The sequence below is a fragment of the Lissotriton helveticus genome, chromosome 10 (assembly GCF_964261635.1).
Source record: "Lissotriton helveticus chromosome 10, aLisHel1.1, whole genome shotgun sequence".
NCBI classification, from domain to species: Eukaryota; Metazoa; Chordata; class Amphibia; order Caudata; family Salamandridae; genus Lissotriton; species Lissotriton helveticus.
In genome coordinates, this window is record NC_136071.1 from 190,873,026 (window position 1) to 190,892,821 (window position 19,796).

Sequence of the window (19,796 nt, forward strand, 5' to 3'; positions counted from 1 at the left end):
TGTGGAGAGCACAAAATATAAGAATGAAAACAAAGTCACTGAGACAGAATTTCATTTAGTTCCCATGGTAATCCCGACCCCTGGTACAATAGGTCATCCTTACTTAACCGGGGACAAGTGCCAAATGCCCTTAATAACAAACTTCCTTTCAACAATTTTTCCAACAACTTTATTGACAATGGTGACAATCTGTATATATAAGGTTTTTTAGAGGCACAATTTGGGTGTAATTGACATGTTGAAACTACTAGTCCCAGAATGCACCATAATGTGCTAACTGGGTGTATAGTATAAATAAGTGAAACTGTAGAAGGACTACTGTTTGCACCATGATCAAGACTTGTCGGTTGAAACGCGTTGGTGGAGGAAGGAGTATGTGGTTTGCTAAAAGAAATAAACCGTTTGTGAAATCTACCCACTGGGAGAGTACTGTGTGATTTTTGCTTCGGTGAGAAATATATATATATATGTGTGTGTGTGTGTAAACATTTTCAAGGCTAAGAACACTTGGAACAGGCCAGGCATAAAAGTAAGGCTATAGGCTTAAGTCCTGCATTTACGTCTGGTTTTCCCTTGTCAAAATTGGTCACCTGTAGATCCTAACTCTTATTTTATGTACATATGACCCTTAGTTATGTAATTTCTATTAATTGTCAGAGGCAAGAATAAATGCCTACTTTTCACAAACATTTAATGGTGTGAAAGTAAACTAAACTAATAATGGCACTTTTGACAGCACACAAAACACATTTCTTTTGCACATTTAAGAATTTTACCATCAGACTCCATGGCATTCATTGTATTAATATTTTAAGACGTGAAATTTGATTTTGTATTGCAAGGATTCAAACTTTTGACAAGTAGGTCACATGCTTGCACCATATGCTGACAGTATTCAATGATCACGTTAAGTGGTTAGGTTACCTGGGGAACCGGCACAATTTTTTACACTGGGATGGGTCTCTGCATATACAAGTTGAAGACAGCAACTCTACAGTCAGAAAACCGTATTACTGCTCATACTTACACCTGCGCCAGGAGTGAATGCAGAAATTTATTCTGCAAAGCTTTGAAGAAGGAGACACCCCAGGGGCTTAAACTGTTGATCATCCTTTGAATGAACTAGTCCTACAGTCCCAGAGAGGAAAAACGATTGACCCCATTACATTGCCAGAAAAGGTGGTGAGGAAGTTTCACTGGACTACGAATAAGCCTGAGCAAGAGGCAGGGATAAGAAGAGACACCAGAATAAAGGAGGCTGGTAACATCCCTCAGGAAGGAAGATAGGGTTCCTAAGACGATGCCAACCAGGAATTGCAGTGGATCCTATGAGACATGTTTCAAAATCCGATAGCAAAAAGGGCGATTATCAAGAGGAAGGCAACAACTGTGAAAACAGGGTCAAACCAGTTGAAATGCAGGAGAAGTGAGTGAGAGCTAAAAAGCTTGCCTGTGGGGCTTTCTGGATCCAATTTCATTCGGATGGGCTCCAAACGGGATTCAGAAGAAGCAAATCCGATTCGGAGCGTATGTTTTCAACTGAACCATCCCCCGTTCCGAATGACCAAGTACTATGCAAGGAAGCAGTCCGCACCGACCGAATCTGTTCTGATCCCAAATCAGTCAGTCTGACTCATTCAGAGCCGATTCGTTCAGCTCTAGGAGGCTGGTTTTCCGAACGAACCAGTGTGATGCACGATTCTGACAGCCATACGAACTCGGTTTTAACCAGCCAAAACGGCTGTGGGAACTGGACTTCAGGGGGGCCGTAGCAGGCCCCCCTTCACCTGGAGCCCTCTGCTATCAGTCTCAGGGGGGTACAAATGGGTTCCCCCTTTCCATGCATGCACAGTGTGGCGGGCACCACATGGTTCATGCTTTTCCCCACCCACCCCTTTTTTGCAATGGGAACCTGTGCACGCGTTCGGTACACAGGCTGCCATTGAGTTCAATGGGAGTCCTGCCAAACCGAGTCCGTCACTATACGGACACATCGAAATTGGATGTTTGGACTCACGGAGTGCGATTTGTTTAGAAAGATGTCTGGAACCAAGTCCTTCGGAGGGCTTTCGTAACAAGATCGGAATCGGTCCCTAAATGTAGGTAAATTTGAAATAAAAAAGCCTATTAAGGGACATCTAATGCAACATCACCTAAAGCTACCCCGGAGATAAGAAGCTTCTATCTAGCTATATCGATTACATTCCATATCCATTTTCTTGATAATGGAAATAATTGAATACTATTAAAGTCCTAGATTTGGAAGGAGCATTAGAAAATATTTTGTATAGTATTTTATTAGCTGGTTAAATTTCATGATACATTTTGCAACCGGTGACTGTGCTACCGTCTCTTTCTTGCTTACTTATTCAGTTGTGCACTATATTTACATGTATTTGATTTTGCTTAGATTGTTACATAAAAAGTCTTTTTTGGAGTGTTGTACAGTTTCAATTTGCAAGCTTTGATCACTCCAATCAAATATATTTCCCGTTCTTTATTTTAGTTGCCCATACACAGCTTATGGTTATTACTTTCTAACCTCTCAGTTATGGTGTGACTTTCTTCCAGCGCCCACATCCTTCCATTGGATGTCTGGGTGCTTAAGTAGTTTAATCTTCTTTGCAGCTGTTTAGCCCTGGCTAATTGTTAGAGCATTAGCAGACTATCTCAGCAGAATTGTCTCAGAATTTTGCAATTAAACGACGAATGTTTTCAGAGCTAGGGTGCATTCGTTTTGCTGCATGAGAATACGCTGTAATCTGCTTGAGTTAATGAGCACTTCATTGATGAAAAAGTTTGTATGTGGTGCTGTGTGAATGGATGACAATGTGAATTTGAGAATGAGTGATTGGTTGGATGGAGGAATAAGTACATGAATGAATGAGAGAGTTACTGAGTTCATGTACGGATGGATGAATGGTTAAATACCTGAGCATGTGGTTGAAGGGATGGATACATTAGTGAGTGAATAGTTAGTGGATGTCTACATCCACTTTACCCTAACCTTGCAGGCTGAGACCTCAGCAACATTACTAATGAATGTATTGTGAATTCGAAGCACAGGCCTGGAAATGTTATGTCCCCTGGCATGGAGTCATCTGCTTCCCCATTAAGGGCTGTCGTGATACTAAAGGAAGTTTCATAAGTAATGGTAGCTGTTGACATGCAGCTTCGTGCATATGTGTGCTTGTACTGGTGTGTAAGTATGCACTGTGTGGATATGCACTGTTCTTGAATGCATGTCTGTTTGCAGATTATGTGGCTACCCCGTGCTTGCCACCTGTATTTGAAGCTCCTAATTTACATGCCTGTTAATGTAGACGTTGCTGCCATTGATACTGCACATTGAGTACCCAGTGCTTGATTGGGGGTCTTCCGTCTTCTCCCCTGGCTGTAGGGAAGCCACGCGTTGCCATAGCAGCCACTGAGATTGACAGACAAGGCAACTCATGCAACCAAGGCGGATTCTTTGGTACTGGAGTGCTCCATGCTCTCACACCACCTTGGCTCCAGCACTGTGTCTGACCACATTATTTCTAGCCCATTAATGTCTCATGCCAGGAGGGGGTAGGGCCTTGTTTCTTCCCTTGGGCTATATCTGTGAATACATGTGGACTTTGTTTTGCATGGCTCATTTTATAAATGTTGTGGGGCTGCTTGACAAACAGCACACATTCACATTGACCAGACCATACTGGAAGGATAATAGCACAAGCTAACAGTAGTGGTCATATGAAGTCTGGCAGATATCATTGGTTTTATAGTGTTTTCCTGGCTTTAACATGTTCGCCATAGTGCTGCATCTTTTACACTATATGTTCAACCTTGCACAGTTGAAGCTGATGCAGGTGATGCAGCGGAAAGCTGGACAAAAAATTTAATCTCACTTCAGCCTCTTCAATATTACCACTGGGCCCATAACATAACTAACATATTCCTAAAAGTAGTATACCTTTCTAGTCAACAGGCATTGGTCCTCCAATGGATCTTTTTGTGAGCAAACATGGACTTGGATACTTAGAAAACGTTAAGCAATTCTTATGAGGACCTGGAATAAAATATATTCCAAATTCATATCACTTTTATCACCATTTCACAGTTGATACTAATTTCTACAAAGCCTTAAGACAAAAACAGTTTACTCCAAGAATGACTAAAATACGTTAAAGTTTGCTCATGAAAATCATTTGTCTAATGCCTCAGTTTGAATGGTCAGACATGTCAACGCATTTCTTAATTGGATTTAATAACAATCAATTATTACATTTTGCCACACAATGTCATACAGATTCAGTAGGAGAAAACGTTTGCCAGTTGCCCAAAAAAGGAATGAGAGAGAAAACATGGAGGAATCGAGTATCAGGATTTAGATTATACAAGCCAAGTATGCGCGACTGAAGCAACTCTTAAGCCGAACGGTTATTTCCTGCTCAGTTTACCAGCCGGCAAAGTGCAGATTCGAGTCAGTCAAATGGTTTGGCATTAGAGGGAACTCAAAGTTCAGTCTGACAGCATGCCAGGCAAGGAAATCAAAAATGACAGCCAGCCCAACTCCTCCTCCAAGATGCAATTATACTTCTAAAATGTCATAGTTTACGCCCACCACGTATTCTCTCCATCATACCTTATGGTTTCCATTGGTTTTCCACAGTGGGCTGCTTATGGTGTGCACAATACCTCACTAAAGAACACAGAAGCATTAAGTAATCCTTTTGCAATTTCATTTATATTATTATTTCCATCCTTTTCTCAGAAGTAAGAAACTCCACCTTGCTCACAGTCTCTCTGTTCCCAGACACTCTCTCTCGGGGTTTGTAATTTTATCGATACATTTCTGTCAAAAGTGTTGCTGAATCAAAAGTAAATCCATTGTCCTAGAGCTCAGGAAAGAAACTTCATAAAAATGTCTTACACCGTTTGAAAACTACTACTTCAGCTAGAGTCTGTCTTTTGAGCAAGGAAAGAAGCGTCTGAGGCCTACATGAAATTCGCTGAATCATTGCCATGTTATGATTAATATAAATCACATATTAATAATTGCATTTCAAGTTTTCTTAAATAATTCAATATATATTCTTCTTATAAAGGTTACATGTCAATATTAGTCATTACTTAATAAAATCTTTTGCATGTTTATCATTTTAAAACCAAAATATTTACATTCCATTCTAAAGTACACATTTTTATCACACAATATTAGAATAAGCAGGAAGTTTCCATACTATCAGTCATTGTTAAATTAAGCATTTTAATAATTTCGGGTGCTTTATTTTGTAGACATTGTTTCATTTTGACATGTTTTAAAAGTTATTGTCATCACTTTTTCTTTATTAGCCTCTTCGATGCGTCTGACGGCCCCCGGCCGTCGGACATCACGGTGGGGGTGTGCTTCGGACGGCCGGTGGTGTCCGATCTGTGCACTCGTCAAATTCCGCCAGCCCTTGTTAATATGCCCCCAAATCTGTCCAATCCTGGACTGGTGCTACTCCGTCACTTATTGCCGTTAGTCTACAGGGAGCTTGGAGCATGATAATTGCTTCGTTTACATGGCAGAAACTACCTGTGAAGGCTGAATCATGTGACTGTTGTAGCTTCTGTAGAAAAGCGGTACTCTATCCCTATGCACCGTCTGGGTTTTTGAATGTGCCTGACAACATAAAGTGCAACCTGACCTGTTAATGTGCCATAGAACATGGGAATATGAACACCAATTGCTCCCTTGGGATAGTGAAAGGTTGCTACACCACTCTCCTGGGATGTATGACGTTACAACGCATACTTTTACAACGCCTACCTTTACATCGCAAGTTTTACAACGCATACCATTACAACGCATAATGCTTTTGGGCGCTGGATAGTGAATAGTTTAATTTACTATTCCAACTCCAGTCCCCGTGGATAGTAGGGAAGGTGTTGGATAGTACATTAAACCTATTCCCTATCCTAGAGCGCCCCCCAGCACTATGCGTTGTAATGGTTTGCGTTGTAAAAGTTGCGTTGTAATGGTAGTTCGTTGTAAAAGTTTCGTTGTAAAGGCTGTATACCCTCTCCTGCCACCAAAACACTTAGACTTTGTTGTGCCCAGACAACATATACAACTTGTGTGCTGTCAGTATATAAGTGGTGTACATTCTGAAAGACTAGGCTGCACAATGCATGTTGCTCCACTACCTCACAGCATCGGTCATACAATACCAATTGGCTTTACAGCCTTGAGACATACTAACAACTTTGCCTGCCTCTAACATGCCCATCGCAGTGAAGTTGAGATTGTGCTCCTCTAAGTGCAGTTAATGCAGTTATTACAGACATCACAACATCAGACATCACAGCACTGCATGCACGTTCTAGATATTTATGGATATTTGTGAACCAGATTGATGTTAGTTCTATTACTTTTTGCAGAAGTAAGTCACACTTACACAGAGGTTTTTGAGATTTTGCCCTTAAATGTGGAATTCTATTATGCTGATGATCATGATCTCTCACAGAGGGTTGCCTTGCCCCTAAACCGTATCAAGACAATCTATTTGCTTAATATGTTCAGGAAAGAAAATACTGCTGTTACCCAGAAAAAAGCCATATTTACTACATTCCGTTTGCATTAAATAACATTTGTCAAAGTTGTGAAATGCAGCATGCAAAAACATGCCATCCTATAAATTCAGCACCTCTTTGTGATAAAAAATGTACAAAAATTAAAAGAATGAGCTGGATGTTTTTTTTTTAAACAAAAGGGAAATAAGAACAGGTTTTCCTGAAAGGTAACTACTGTTTTAAACTGTTTTTATTTCACTCCACAGAGGCGTCCTCTCTTACATACTTGGTTGATACAACAGGCTCCATGGCTGACGACTTCCAGCAACTCAAAATAGTAAATGATTGGCTGCTAGACCGAGTCATAGCACGATTTCCCTGCGGTGTAAGAAGGTATACCATGGTGGAATTCAACGACCCAGGTATTTACCCTTAATTGCTTAGAGCAAAATGTCGGAGTGCGGTGTTACGCCAAAATTGATAGAGCTGTGCTCCGGCATTTTTTAAATGCAGGAATGCTCCATATTTACAACAATACGGTGCACCCCTGAGTTTCCCCTGGCACTTAACAAAGCTGCCTAGCGCCACCGCAAGTAACATTGTGCCATGTTGCAAAGCAGCCTGCGCTACAGGGGCGATTGTTTATGTGCAGGAAGGTCCACCTTCCTATACATAAAAAACATTTAAAGGGTATTTTCTGTTTCTTGGTGTGCTAAAGAAGCAGCACAGATAGAAAGAAAAAAATACAAGATGAAATTAATAATTTCTCCTTGTATCGCAAGTCTAAGACCAGGTATTTTCTGGTCTTAGTTTTTGGCGCTGCCCCAGCCTTGAAAATATGGTGCAGCGCCAAAAAGCATTGGGTGTTGGGTGGAACGCCCACTGCAACACCCATTGCACACCCCTTTCACACTAAATGAAGCATGAAAAGGGGCCTTCTTTATGAGGCGGCTTTAATCCATGCCGCTTTGTAAATAAGGAGAAGGGAATATCCCCACCAGAACGTCACTAAAAGTGAAGATATGGTGGTGATATCCTCTTGTAAATATGCCCCAGAGTGTACTAAATCACAGTGAAAAATTAACATTTTATACCTCATAAGACTGAAAAAAACAATACTCTAAATATGTAATCTGAAACAAAATCGTGCATGTGAATATGCAATCACGTCTTCAATAATCTACTGATTAGGACAATGAGTCGCACAGAGTTTCAATCTATGGAAATGCATTCCTGAAAAAATGGCCAGGGATTTGCCCGCTTGGACATGTTTAAACAACCCTTGTTTAAAAGGTTTTACAAGCCCACTAATCGAAAACCTTATTATGTCGATCTATTGTGTTCAATGGATGCCGATGGAGCCCACACCCATTTCATGTTTTGAGATGATAACTTCAGATTAATTTTCACAAAATGTATCTAAATGGAAATTGTTTATGTAGTCAGTGATTATGTAGAAAATCTAACATTATTCTATCTTTTCTAGATCTGTGCTTGATAGCCAGGATATGGACAACTTCATGATTCATGTTTTTTGTCTCGTAGGGTTTGGGCCTAGTTATGCCACTGATTCAAAGACACAGTTTTCATTGTTTTTCAAAAATCTGACAGCCAACGGGGGAGGTGATTGTCCAGAACTAGCATTGAGCGGATTAAAGCTAGCACTTGAGACTTCACCCCCCTCCTCATTCATCCTGGTTCTGACAGATGCTTCTGCAAAGGACTACAGTGACCCTGTATTATTAAATGACATATACTCTTTGATAAATTCTAAAAAAAGCCAGGTATGGGTGATTTTGATATATATATATATATATACACGTACAGCATATCTGAATTCAACCTATGAAACCTATACTTGTAAGCTCAATGATTTGCTTCTGTCATCCTCTGGTTCCAGGTCTCCTTTTTGATCACAGGTCTTTGCGCAGGGCTGACTGATCCCCAGTTCCTGATTTACAGAAACATTTCATCAAGAAGTTTCGGCCACGTTTTTCAAGTGACCCTTGCAGATTTGGGAAAGGTATGTTCTTAATGTTTAATGATTTTAATACAGAGGTAAAAGACTCAGGTATTTATGCAAGACATCTGAAGAACATAAAAGCTATCGACCACAGAGGGAGAAGAAAATGTTTGCTAAAAAAGGGCTCAATTTGATTATTATATTCTGATCATTGTCTTCCTAAAAACTGCCTGAATTGATGTCGTCCAACATAAAAAGATTAATCCTTGCATATTGAATCATGAAATTCCAGGGGTAGCAAAAGTGTTATCACATGCTCTTTAGGCTCCTTCACAATGTCATCACAACAAGTGACATCAGTTGACCTTGGGTACCAATGATACAAGATTTAGGGCCACATGTATCAACATTAGGAATAGCGATTACCTAATTGCGATTTCCTGTGAATAGCAATTAAGTAATTGCTATTTCTAATGCATGAAACTCCAAGAGTTTCCTTTAGCGAGTCCTAGGGGTTCTCCAATCGACCTATCTCATTAATGAGGTAGGTGGCAATTAGCGACCCCCTAGGAATCGCTAATATCACGGGGATGGTGGCCTGCTGGTGTCAGCAGACCACCATGTTCGTGATTGCTTTTCAACAAAGCAATATTTTTTTTTCAAATGCAGCCCATTTTCCTTAAAGTGGGACTACAGCCTGCTCTCAAAAAATGTTTTCGCCACCATTCCTAAGTGGGAAGGGGTCCCTTGGGGATCCCTTCCCATTTGCAAATGGGTTATGACTAACTTGAATTTGGGGGTAAAATGCTACTGTTTTGTGACCGCATTCGGGGCCACAAAACATTCATACATACCGCTGTGATTCGGTATTGGGGTGCCCTAAACAACCCCCTTCCAAATACTGATTCACAAACCCATTATGCTATTCAGTAACAGGTTACCGATTCTCAAAATAGGGTTTAATACACGAGAAAACCCTTTTTTGCCTATGCAAATTGGCAGTTTCTGTGAATTGGCCTGTTTGTAAAAGCAAAATTGCTTGATACATGTAGCCCTTGTTATTAAGAGACCTTTGTCTCTGATGACATCACAGGAAGTGACATCACTGGAGTATGAAAGAAAGACAAGTGAAAATTTATAAAAGGAACTCTGAAATATCTAAGTTCAGTTTATTGCTAACTAAAAACAGTTTGTTTTACACTATGAGATGGGTTAAACCATGAAATGGCTTGAGAGAAAACTATATCACCTCAGTGTCCTAGATACAGCACACACAAGCGGTGCCCTAAGGCTTTCATGGACACACATTTCAGAAATGATTTATGATGCAATGATGCATCATAAAGCAATGAATATTGTTTCTGGACTTTTGTTAATTCACGGGCTTGGGCAGGGCCCGCTTCAGCACTCCGCACTGAGTTTGAATACAATGCACAAACAGGTCACATTTGTTTATCTGAGTGCATCACAGCTATCGTACCCATTAAACCATAAAAGGCCATGAGTTTAGTGATGGGGCACAGCCTTCATATGCAGTAGTAAAGAAATTCAATTGAGATTTTCAGCCTCACGTGCCCCTTTCTTCTCAAAAGCACATGTACCACCTAAAAAGGTCAGACAACATACTACCAAGTATGACGGCTTATGCCCAGGTGTAGCCTCATATGCTAGGAAACAACCTTGTAAGGTCTACAAGCGAACACCACATGCCTAGTTACAGCTTCACAGTCCAGCCAGTGTTACCAAAACCATCACAAATTGGCTATAAACTAAAAACAGTAAACATTTGCAGAAAGTACTCCATCCCATATGTAAAATGCTCTTCAAAGCACTATGCGCCTCTTAATATCAGCATGAAATGTCATTTTAATTCACCAATATAACCGCAAAAAATCAGCATAAAGTGACATTTGAATTTTGTTCTTCATCTTACATTTCTGCTTACATTCTTAAAATCGACAGTTTTTGCACAAAAGTCACAAATTCATAAAGCCATAAATAAGGCTGCCATAGAGCAGGATCTTCTATACAGTAAGATCCATGTTTATAATTTTTTCATGCGTGAAAAGAAGAGGGCAGGAATGCTTCATATCTATCATGATCTGGTCCATTCCTGCTCTCTCCTTCCGCTGGTGCACTTTTGGCTGCCTAGCCCAACGCAAGTACCTTTCACCATGGTACAAGGGCACCTGCATTGCAGGCAGGATTGTTTTTGTGCATAAAGGGACATCTTCCTGCACATGAACAATCCTTTGAGGCTTTCCCCTCTTTCTATGAGGATTGTTTTTGTGCAGAAAGGGAGTATCTTCCTGCACATGAACAATCCTCTGAGGCTCTTCCCTCTTTCTATGTGTGCTGCAGAATGCAGTGCACATAGAAAGAGGAAACAACGAGGAGAAAAAATTATATATCTTCTCACTACACCTCCTCTGGGAAGGCATAACATTTCGACTCATTCACAGGTCTACCACTCTTGGTAAATCTGGGAATGCACCAAACTCCATAGGTGGATGTGTGGGACCACCCACACTCCACCCATGGAGCACCACCCTGGACGAGAGTAACGCAAGGCAGCAACATACGCTGCCTTGCGTTACTCCAAAGTTACCATGCCACACAGGGCCATGCAAGGTGGCTATGTGGCTTGGTAAATCTATGAGTTTTGCATTGCCCTGTGCCCCCTCACATGGTGCAAGGGTGATGCAAAACCTTTGATAAATATGGCCTTAAATAGTTTGCTTTTACCCTGAACAAAAGGGTGGATTTCAATCAATACACAATTCCTTAGTATAATTTTGGGTCCAGATGGGAATCCAGACATTTCTATCACATTAAAATCACAGATCAACCTTTCACATCAGATACACATACTGCTTATTGTCATAAAGCTGTTTCCACCAAAATACAATGCCTTTTTGTCATTATTGTAAAGAAATTTAAATGGAAAATATGGATCTTAGGCAACTGTCTATGCTGACTTGAATGCAAAGGGGTCAGTGTATTATCAATATGACAAGGGAAATGTAGCCATACCGTGAAGAATGTGCCACTGTGCAAAAATTGGTTTGTCACCTCTTTTTGAACACTGGAAGTGACATTTCTATGAAGTATAGGTCTAGTCATTAGTTTGCACATCTGTCTTCTGTTATAAATAGCTCAAATTCCCTGAATACATACCAGTATTCTTTATTACTCCAAGTCCTAATCTTCCTTATCCTCATCCTAGCCCTTTACTAAGTAAGGTTTGCCTCTTGCTACAGACAGGTTGTACATGTCCAATCAGAAACTTTGTTTTAGCTAAATATTAACCTAGCCCCTCCCACTACTGAAAACTGCAAATGGGAACATCCCCATAGATACTCTGAATCACCTGCAACCTCTCTCCCCTCTGGTTGATCCTATGGAAAGACAGGGAGGGCGAGAAGCTAGGAGTGGTGAGGATTACTGGTATGCAATCAGAGGAATACCACCTCATCCATTGTCCTCATCCAAGTGTTTACCAAGAGAGAATTTACCAAAACAGACACAAACCAGATAGGAATGGCTTCAAAAATGGAACATGGAGCTGAGATTACCCAATGAGAACAAAGGGAAGACTCAAGGCCACTATCAACTCACAACTAACAGACAAAAGGCAGCAAGTGGAAGTGCATCAGTGCCCACATATGGAAATATAAATCCGGGGTACATCCCTTAAGGCCATCCTGGAGGCAAAAATGTGTAGCCGAAGTTGTTTATCAGTTCAAGATGAGTAGCTCCATGCAACTGGCAATTGGAATGTCACTGAGGATGCAACTGGGCAACTGCAGCCCTGACCCACCTGCAAGTAAAACTCATTAGAGCAAGGAGATGCAAAGTGCAATATAACCTAAAAAACATGAAAGTGTGTGTCCTCAAGTAAAAAAAAAAAAAAAGTAACTTGTGCAATGTAAAGCACTCTGATAACTGATTCGGTTCGGTTCTAGTTCGCGCTATATAAAACTCAACAAAAAAAAAAAACCTGTCAAAAGGAAAACTCTGGCAGAAGCGCTCACTTGAGTTGCCAAACAGATCTGGGAAAACACAAAGCACAGCAAAACACCCTGAAGCAGTCAAAAACAAAAGGTTTAAAGGAGTGACAGCAAACCAGGAGGATAGTGACACAACAGTCAACAGTTTTGTTGACTACAGGTCCTCTGGTTCTCTGTTTCTGAGCCGATTGTACGCACTCGCACCAGCACTTGCAGATCCTCCCGTCCTCCCGTCCCCACTTCCGATCACCAGCAGGTGGCGCTCCAGGACTTCCGATTCCGGGTTGCCGCGGGCGTGTTTACCGGCCATTTTTTGGCCGCTGCTGTTACCGCCATCGTCGCCACGGCCGGTGCTGGAGTGGTGCTGGGTTCATTTGGGGCATAGCCGGAGCCCTGGCAGATTGTCGGATTCCTCGGGAGGAGGCAAGTTTTGGAGCTGCGAAAGGTGGTTGCCGAGGGTCCGAGGGAGCGCAGCGCTGCACCTCCAGCGGCCGTCTAGAGGCTGTGTGTGGCCCAGGTCAGCGTGAGGAGTCGCGTATAAGATGTGGTGACCTCAGGAGAGTGCCCAGAACAGTATCCAGGAAAGTAATTGGGTGCCTCCATCAAGAAGGGTCAACGTCTGGACCAGAACTGAGAGTGGAGCAGAGAGGAGCATATGATCTAATATAAAGCTGCTGCTGCTGCAAATTGGCAACATTATGGAACAACCAATAGGAGCTTAAGTGGGGAGGAGGAGGAAAGAGTGCTGGCTCATAGAAACAGAGGTAAGTGAAGTTAACATTGTACTTCCCCTCATAAACATATAGATATATAAATAATAATTATCCAGGGGAAGCTTATGCGGAGTGGGGATTGCTGTGCACCAAATAAGTGGTGAAAGCCCTAAGGTGAAGGAAACCCCACCGTAACCTGCGGGAAGCTGAGAAGAAGAACGCAAAGTAAGAACACAGGAAAAACAATGGCCCTAGGGAAAAGTAAACCATGCAGAGTGGTAAGAAATAGTAAAAAAACCGCAAATAAATCGGGAACAGTGGACGCGACAGGCTCACCCAAAGGCTTGGCTGACGTCAATATTGAGATGGTACATAATGAGATGGTAACACCAATTGCTGGCAGAACAATATCCATCAGAGCAACCCCTTCCTCAAGCACAACCCCACAGCCAGCGCCGGCATCTGCCAGGTCAACAGGCGCAAAAGGGGGGTCGGTGGTATCAAAAACCATTAAGGATTTTATCGGTAAACATTTCATGGGGAAAGAGAGAGCAGAAAAGGACACAATTGAAATTGAGACCACGCAATCTATCGAGGATCCGGCCGCATCAAGCACAGAGGCCTTGAATCAGACTGACTTTAATATCGCCGAGATACCAATGGAACCGCGTCTACCATCTTCCCCAAGGATGTTTCAGTCGATTTGCACCCAGGACTTAGGTGCAGATATGATGAATGAAGAACGAGTAGTCTGTAGTGACTCCTTGGGAGAAGGGAACATTACTGGGGAGACTCCCTGTCAAAAGGATCATGAGAGTCTAGGATCCCCAAAAATAGTGGGTTAGATGCATCCGGCATATCCTTGTGTAGCCTGGAGGTGACGGGTTCTAACGGCCAATCCATGCTCGAAGTAATGCTCATGCTCCAGAAGACTCTGCAGGGCATTCTGGAGGTTACAGTATTAAATATTGACATTCTGAAAAGACATGGTGATCAATTTAAGGGCATAAATGGGGAATTAGCACAGATTAAAAACTTGATGCCCTTAATTGTAAGACCTGTAGAAACAAAGGAGGATAATAAAGTGGATAGGGGGGAAGAAGTGGAAGAGGTGATTAGCCCCCCAGAGAATGAACCAACAGAATATGTATCCTACCGCCCCATGCTTATAAAGAGGTATGGGGATGAGAGATATAGAAGGTCTAATATACCAAGGAGAAGGAAAGGGATTAAGGCCCGACCCAGCTGCTACTCTAAAAAGAACCAGGATCACAGGGGGGGGAAACGCCAATATATAAGTCAATAAATAAGATAGCAAGGCAAGGACTTAAAAAGTTAGACTTTGTAGAGAAAGGGGCAAATAGCAGCCGACATGAGGTACAACGTAAGGGGATAATGAGGAGGGATATGGGAGAGAACAAAAAGGTTAATAGGAGAAATCCCCCAGGGGTGAAAAAGAGTGTAAGAGTAGAGCGGGAGAGTGAGATGTCCCCAAGTGCGGAGGGACCCCACCCAAGTAACTGGAAAGGGCTTAAAAAAGGGGGAGGAGAAGAAGCTAGTTGGCACTCAAGGGGAGTAACAATAGGAGGGAATCGCCAACATCAACAGATAGTATTACCCACTGACACTTGGATATTTGTAGAGTCTATAGGACAGGTGAAAGGGGGGAAAAGAACTAAGAAATTAAATCCCTTGAATCGCTCCCAGCTACTATCCTCATTTGGAAAGTGCCCCAGTCTTAAAAATGTTAGCACTAAAGATCTAAAAGAAGTGGGGTTCACAGTAAACAGTAAGGGGGAGGAAATAACTAAGGTTTTACTCCACTCAGCCCTAATAAAGGAAGCTATAGAAAAGGCAGAGTCCGAGATGCTAAGGGAAGGCATTAGAATACTAAAAAGGAAGGATGTATTCTCGGATAAGTTAGGGACTCCTTTCCTTAGAAATCACGCAGCTCTAGGGGACAGACAAATAAAAATGATCAATCTGGGGAGAGGTACCAATGATGCCCTAGAAATCACGATAAGACCCAATGACCAAAGGTGGGACATGGAAGAAGTACTTGCTGGGAACAGATACAGAGAGCTGGCATATATGAGTAGTGAGGAAGATGGTTTTATGAGTGAGATCGACTAGGAAGCAGGAGCGCCGCACAGCCTATCAATAATGACCTGGAACATAAACGGGTACAATAGAATAGCGATACAGGAAAATTTTAAAAATATCTTGAGGAAAAACGATATTGTTTGCCTCCAGGAAACTTGGCTGTGTGGCGAAATCCCAGCTACGGTAGGTTTCACTCATTATGTAAAAGCCGCTAAAAGGAACACGGTGGGTAGACCCTCAGGGGGTTTGATGACGCTGATCTCTACAAGGATTGCCAAGGACATTGAACCCCTGGAACTACAGTGTAACTGGGCACTGGGCAATAGAGTGCGAACAACAAACAACATGTTGGGGGGTGAAAGTCTATGCATTATAAATGTATATATTCAGAAAGGGAAAGTAAATGAATATAAGGCAGACTTGGAACACTTAAAAACTGACCTAGATGGGGTGTGTAACCGGTTTCCAAAGGATGTGCTCGTAATATTGGGAGACTTCAACCATAAATTGAATCCTAAATCAATGAATTCTTGGTTGAAGGACTTGTTGGATGCATATAAAATAGAGCAGGCACAATTCCCCAGCTGTGAAACCTCAAGTAAAGATGATAAGCTCGGGCAACTGTTGGGGGTTATGGGATTTGTATGTACCAACGGTAGAAAGGAAGCAGACAGGCCTGCGAAGCGTACCTTTAAGGTAGGGCAACAAATGTGCCCCATAGACTATGTATTTATACAGGCCTGGCATTTCCACCTTATCAAGCAGTTCGAAATTTTGGGGGTGGAGGGTAGTGATCACTATCCACTGCAGTTTGAACTTCAGGTAAATAGCCACCCGCAAAGACAAAAAGTGTTATCAGTAGATGTAGAATACCCCAAGCGGTTAACAACACGAATCACCGAGGAATATATACAGAAACTAAGTGCATATCAGTTAACTGTGAATTTGGGTAACCTTGTACCAGAAGGAAGTATAGCCTGGTACGAGGGCATAATAAGGCAATTGGTGGAATGCCTCCGGATTAAGTTAAAGTGCAATAACCAAAAACCAGTAAATAATGCGACATTATACCCTAATAATAACAAACACTGGTTTGATGCCGAATGCCGGAAATTAAAGGCCGGTATTAGGAAACAAGAAAGACGACTCAGAGGTAACTATAGTGAGGTAGTGGTATCAGATCTCAAAAAAATGAAGCTAAAATATAAGTCAGTTATTAGAGATAAAAAAAGGTGTTTTAAGGACAAATGTTGGGATAATTTCCTCGTGACAATTGAAGACAAAAATGTGAAAGGCTTTTGGAGGCTAATACAGGACTGTATGGGGAAAGCACAAGGGACCATGCAGTGCGCAGTCCCAGAGGATAAGTGGCTGGCCTATCTAGAGGAAATCTATGGGAAATGGCCAATGAGGTAGGGAATAATGGTAAATGCCTGGCCAGTAATAAGTGAAGAATTAAAAACCCATTTTCTCCCAGATCAAATTAGAACCATAATATCTAGACTAAACCTAACACGGGCAGCCGGCCCTGATAACCTGCCAGCTGTCATAATAAAAACAAACATAGAATGGTGGGCAGAGTTCCTTTCAAATATGTTTTTATGGATCCTAAATTCAGGTGAATTCCCTGCAAATTGGAAAGGGGCTATTGTTAGGCCAATCCATAAAAAAGGTGATGTAAACACCCCTAAAAATTACCGCTTAATAAACCTCTTGGATATAGGCGAAAAGGTTTTTTCTAAGGTAATCCTAGGGATTCTAAAGGAGTGGGTGGAAGACAAACAGATAATACCCCCAGAGCAGGGGGGGTTTAAAGAAGGCCACTCAACGATTGACCATTGTTTTGCTCTGTGGTCCATTGCACGGAAGTCAATTGATCAGAGGAGTAATCTATTCTGCTGTTTCGTTGACTTCCGTGCAGCCTTTGATCTTGTGGACAGGGATCAGCTGTGGTCTACACTAATAGGGTATGAACTACAGGATGACCTGCTGGCCATTGTCCAAGCATTACATACAGAAAATTGGGCACAGATAATATTGGACACGGATGGAGGACTGACCAGGAGAATCCCTATTGGAAACGGCTTAAGACAGGGGTGCGTTCTAGCCCCCCTGCTGTTCGCCCTGTTTTTAGCTGACCTACCCCAAGTATTAAGAGATGTCAGAGGGGCGAACCCGAAGTTGGGAGGAAGGCACATATCGTGCCTCCTTTATGCCGATGACCTAGTAATAATGGATCAAACGGAGATAGGCCTCCAGAGAAAACTCAATAGGTTTAACCACTTCAGCGCTAATGACAAGGGTAACTCGTCATGGACTTTCCATTGATTTCAATGGAAAGTCAATGGAAGCTCATCAGGTGCCTTAGCAGCCAAGTGGTTAAAGATTACTGTACGAGTAAAAAACTAGTGGTAAATATGGATAAAACCAAAATAGTATGTTTTGGGAGAAGGAAAGTGAAGTTCTCGTGGTATCTTGGCACAACCTTGCTTGAGAGGGTGACCAACTATAGATATTTGGGAATGTGGTTCTCAGGTAACCTGAAATGGCATACACACCTGCAAGCATTAAAAATAAGGGCACTGGCATCGGTCAAAGGCCTAAAAAGCTTTAATAACACCTATGGTGAAAGGTCAGATAGACCGGTCTTAAAAGCCTATCAAGCAATGGTCCCCCCACAATTTCTGTATGGAGCCGAGGTTATTTATCTCAGTGGCAAGACCTCCTGGGATAGTGAAGAGGGAAATATATTAAAAAGCTTATTCGCTCTGCCAAAATCCTCTATGGTGCAGGCAGCACGACTGGAGCTGGGAATAACCTCCTGGGCTATTACAGTTTGTATGAGCCTTGTACGCTTCTGGCAGCGGTTGGGAGTAGGGGAAATTGCTAAAATCTCCCAATGGGCTAAGGAGGAAATTATCAATAGTGAGCTCCCCTGGGCAAAAGAGGTAAGAGCCTCAATAAGCAAGGCTTATGGGGTGCTAGATCTGAAGGTATGTCTGCCGCAAGACCCCATAATATTTGGGAAAAAAGAATTAAAGACTCAGGGGGTCAATATGTCCCGTAGTTATGACCGGGAATACCTTGCTCAAAAGTTCTCGGTAGCACATATGAAAGTGGCTTGGGAGAGCAGTCAACACTTCCCTTACGTGGATCGGTTACCCAGCCATAGTCTGAGGCGAGAAGTCCTGAAAATGCGAATTGGCATAAACCCATGCTATGCAAATAATGGGGTTCGAAATTCAATGATAGGAAGTAATGGGAAATGCACTTGCACTTTAGGAACCACTTGTGATATGTCACATATTCTATTAGATTGTACGAGATTTTTAGACTTTCGAAAGGAGTTTTTATGTCAGATTTTTAAAAAATATAAGATTATGTACAGAATGCAAGCTGCCTCTCTTTTGGTGGAAATGGAGACTTTAGATATAGCCTGCGCGTTGGGGAAATATATGAATAAAGTTAGGTGGTTCCTCAAAGGCGCAGAAGAACATGTATAGTGTAGCCCTTATCCCTGAATAAAGGTAGAGATACTAAGGGACAATAGTAGTAAAAACTGCATTCTGAAGAAGGTTTAAAGAGGAAATTTTAGCGATTTTAACAAATAATGTTATAATACTCCGTTTTAAAAGGAACAAGAGAAGTTAATTTTAAGTATCTTGAGGTGTAATTGTGGCTCTAATATTATCTTGTTATGCTGCTGCTCTTTTTCTTGTTGAATATTACCATGTTTTGCTTTTGTCCTTTCTCTTATCACGGAATGTGGAATGTACTTTTAAGGTTTTAACAAATCAAATAAAGTTTTGTTTGACTGACTGACTGACACAAACCATGTGGTAAGATATCGGATGGACTGTCAAAAACGTACAGAACCAAAAGACTTTATATCTGGAATTATGTAGCTGCTATCTGACTCTCAGTAGGTTGGAGAGGATCTTTTTCCGATGCTGATGATAAACGCTGGAGGCAATGTGTTTGATGGGAGATGAATTGCATATATGGGGGGGCCTGCCCCATCGTACAAACATATTGGGAAGAAACTCTCAGTCATACTAATACTGGAATAGAATATCCAAATCACGTGATCCTTGATAAACATTCTGGGATGCGATCCATGAAGATGAATGGAATATCCAAAATGATTGTTTTCTTACTACTCATATGTTTTTAGCGGTGAGGAAGGAAATTGCATTTAGATGGAAAAAGGACATCCCCACAGTCAGTTAGGGAATGGTCAAGAAGACTATGGATAAATATGACTATGGAAATGTTAACCTTTGACTTGTTAAATGAAAAATAAATTCTGCACATCATGACAACCCTTCATTGACCAACTGCAGAATGAGACATCCTCATTCTCCTGCACTATGACTAGATACTGATAAGATATAAGTGCTCATTGCTATTTTTGTTTTGGATTGCAAGATGCTATCACCCCTACCAAGTGAGGACTAGAACATTAAA

General features: G+C 41.7%; 1 protein-coding gene across 1 annotated transcript in view; it reads left to right on the forward strand.

The window, feature by feature from the left end:
* LOC144783975 (uromodulin-like) overlaps positions 1 to 19,796 on the forward strand; it is a 187,905-nt gene that overhangs the window by 28,654 nt on the left and 139,455 nt on the right. Inside the window, exons 4-6 of the mRNA XM_078662698.1 lie at positions 6,807 to 6,962; positions 8,086 to 8,324; positions 8,441 to 8,563. Coding sequence (XP_078518824.1) covers positions 6,807 to 6,962; positions 8,086 to 8,324; positions 8,441 to 8,563 — 518 coding nt within the window. The remainder of the gene's footprint in view (positions 1 to 6,806; positions 6,963 to 8,085; positions 8,325 to 8,440; positions 8,564 to 19,796) is intronic.